Source organism: Alexandromys fortis, unplaced genomic scaffold (genome assembly GCF_014885135.2).
Source record: "Alexandromys fortis isolate MF-2015 unplaced genomic scaffold, M_Fortis_MF-2015_v1.1 scaffold_58, whole genome shotgun sequence".
NCBI classification, from domain to species: Eukaryota; Metazoa; Chordata; class Mammalia; order Rodentia; family Cricetidae; genus Alexandromys; species Alexandromys fortis.
The window spans coordinates 10,501,167-10,504,164 of NW_026067940.1; the positions used below are offsets into that span (position 1 = coordinate 10,501,167).

General features: G+C 47.1%; 1 protein-coding gene across 1 annotated transcript in view; it reads left to right on the plus strand.

The window, feature by feature from the left end:
- Positions 1-2,998, plus strand: part of Lct (lactase) — a 59,729-nt gene that overhangs the window by 31,145 nt on the left and 25,586 nt on the right. Inside the window, exon 10 of the mRNA XM_050147612.1 lies at positions 2,668-2,958. Within this exon, the coding sequence (XP_050003569.1) occupies positions 2,668-2,958 (291 nt within the window). The remainder of the gene's footprint in view (positions 1-2,667; positions 2,959-2,998) is intronic.

A 2,998-nucleotide genomic window follows, 5' to 3' on the forward strand; every position in this document is an offset into this window, starting at 1 on the left:
CTTTTTTTTTTTAATTTAAGACCTTTAACTTTTAGCATGTATATATTTTTAACACACTGTAAATCATTTAAAGGTTTTTTTTTATTTTTTTTTTACTGTATCTCTTTTTTTGACCACATGAGCCTTTAATTTACCAAGTAATGTCAGTAGGACTAAAGCCGTGGCTTTGACGGCTGGATCCAGCCCATTTCTTAGCTTTTCAGCCTCATGGCTGAGGTACTGGCTATAGCCACGTTTATTGCCACAAGTCTATGGCGTTTCAAGGTCCCTGCCAGCAAGTAAGCTGCAACATTATGTCCACAAACAACATTCAAGTCCTCTCTCTGTAGTTGGCCCTCCTGCCTCAAACAGTCAGAGTTTGTCCTGGCAGGACGGCCCAGAAAGCCAGCATTTTTAAACGGCGCAGCTTTTTTCCTGTCATGACTGAAAACAAGCATGCAGTCAGCTTTTATCAACACCATTTAAGTGTTTTGTGGCAGGACCTCTTAAGAGAGCTGCAAGCTTTGCAGCTAAAGCTGAGTCAGGAAGCCTCTCTTAGATGAGAGTGCTTGATTGCTTCTAGCAAGCAGAGCAGACCCAAGAAATTGCTGCCCCACGTTGAGCGCCATTCTGTTGTAAGAGCTGTGGGCCTCTTCCCACAGCCCGGCTCCTGGCCGCTTGGCTAGCTTATGCCCTGAAATAACAACACACAAATTGTATTCTTTTAAACACTGCATGGCCCATTATATCTAGCCTCTTCTTGGCTAACTCTTGCACCTGGACTAGCCCATTTCTAATAATGTGTGTAGCACCCCAAGGTGCGCTTACCGGGAAGATTATAGCCTACGTCCATCCTGGGTTGGAACTTCATCGCATCTGCCCAGGAGAGGGGAGCATGGCGTCTGAGCTCATTTCCTCTTCCTCCCAGCATTCTGTTCTGTTTACTCCACCCACCTATGTTCTAACCTATGAGGGCCAAGCAGTTTCTTTATTTTTTACCAATGACCTTCCTCCATTACTCCTCCACTATTTCCTTTTTTTTTTTTTTAAGACAGGGTCTCATACAGTTCAGGCTGGCCTTAAATTTGCTGAGCACCCCATATTCTTGGAATCTTGACCATTCTGCCTCCATTTCCTCTAATGCTGGGGTTACAGGTGTGCAGCCCTAGGCCTGGTTTCTCTGTGCTGGCATGGGATAGCCTGGGGTCCACACATCCTAGACAAGCCTCGACCAGTTGAGTCTCACCCCAGTCTGACTTCCTATCCCTTTGTGCACAGTGGGCTCCTCTGTTCCTCTTTCTCCCCAGCTGTTAAGCGGCCATTTCTCTGGTGAGACCCAGCTGTTTTACACAGCAGCCAACAATTGTCCTCTGGTGTCCTGACTGCCCCTGGAGTGTCACAACTTGTAGGTCCTCTGAGTAGTCAGAACTGCACAGCACGTGGATGTTCCCACACAGACATTTCTGTCGTTTTACCCTTCAGCCTCCCCACTTTGCATTCCTTAATTAATTATACAGGAGACAGGGTCTTGTGTAAACCAACTCACTCTGTAGCCCAAGATGACCTTGAACTTTTGATCCCCCTGCCTATACTATCCAAATATTAGGCTTACCAGCATGCCTAAATACTCTCAGCACACACAGTGCTGGGGATGGAGCCCAGGGCCTCATGCATGGCAATCAGTGCCTCATCTAACTTCTCCACATCCTCCAGCCCCACACTTTGTGTCTTTAAAGCCAGGAGTTTATATCCATATATCCAGCTCAAATCTATAGGAAAATGCTAGCCCTTTCATTTTCATATTTGCATCTCCTTTCTCCAGTGAAGAACTCTCTGTACTAATGTGTGTGTGTGTATATATATATATATATAAATCTAGCTCCTGGTAGCCTAGGCTGCTCCCTTTGGGCCTGGCCTCTTCCACCTCCACACACATGGTTCCTATGGCGGTTTCCTGCTGGCTCCACTCCGCCCTCTCCCAGCCAGCACTGGATGTGCATTATTAGCTAGAATGCCAACACCATCTCAGCAGTGACACCATATTTGGTGTCCCACCATATGTGTTGAAATGTTCGAAAGTGAAATACAGATGTGGTACTTATTACCCATTGACCACCACAGACGGGCGTTCTCCAAAGTCTTATTGGAAAGGAGTTAGAGAGGAGGAGGAAGGCATAGAAATAGCCATGTACATCTGGACTACAAACACTTTCTCCATATCAGTATCCTTGCAGTTAGCTTGGCTGTAGTTAAAGTAGTATCGGATGTGAAATTGTTCACTCAGCACCTTTGGTGAGTACCCACGATATGCCAGACCCCACTGCCAGCATTGATTGGTAAACTAAAATGTGATACCCATTCTTGGAACTGGGGATGTGACTCAGTAGAGTACTCGGTTCCTTTGTTACATGAGAGTTCAAAGTCAGCCTAGGCCATGTGAGGTTCTCTGTTTTTGTCTCTCTTTCATGTACATGGATGCACTCAAGCATGCACACACACACACATACAAGTGCCTACACTGCATGGTGGTATGGGAAACCAGCATGGGAGCAGAGTGCAGAGTGATGCCACCATATGTGCAGGGCAACTTTAGTAACTGGGTGCAGGGTGTGCAGAGAAGGCTCCCCAGGGAGCTGCAGAAGGGAATGTATTTGGTCAGTGGCTTAGACTACCTCTTGTCATCTTGAGATCGAAGGAGCCTGGAGAGCTGATGGCAAAGGACTCAGTATTTGGGACACATTTTCCCACACCCCACTGAGGATTGGAAATAATGACAATGGAGATGTTACCTGCGACAGTTACCACAAGATTGATGAGGACGTGGTGGCCCTTCAGAACCTGGGTGTGTCCCACTATCGATTCTCCATCTCCTGGCCTCGAGTCCTCCCAGACGGAACCACCAGGTTCATCAATGAAGCAGGCCTCAACTACTATGTTCGATTAATAGATGCACTGCTGGCTGCTGGCATCACACCACAGGTGAGGGTGGTCCCTGGAGGCAGTGGGTCAGGAGGACTCC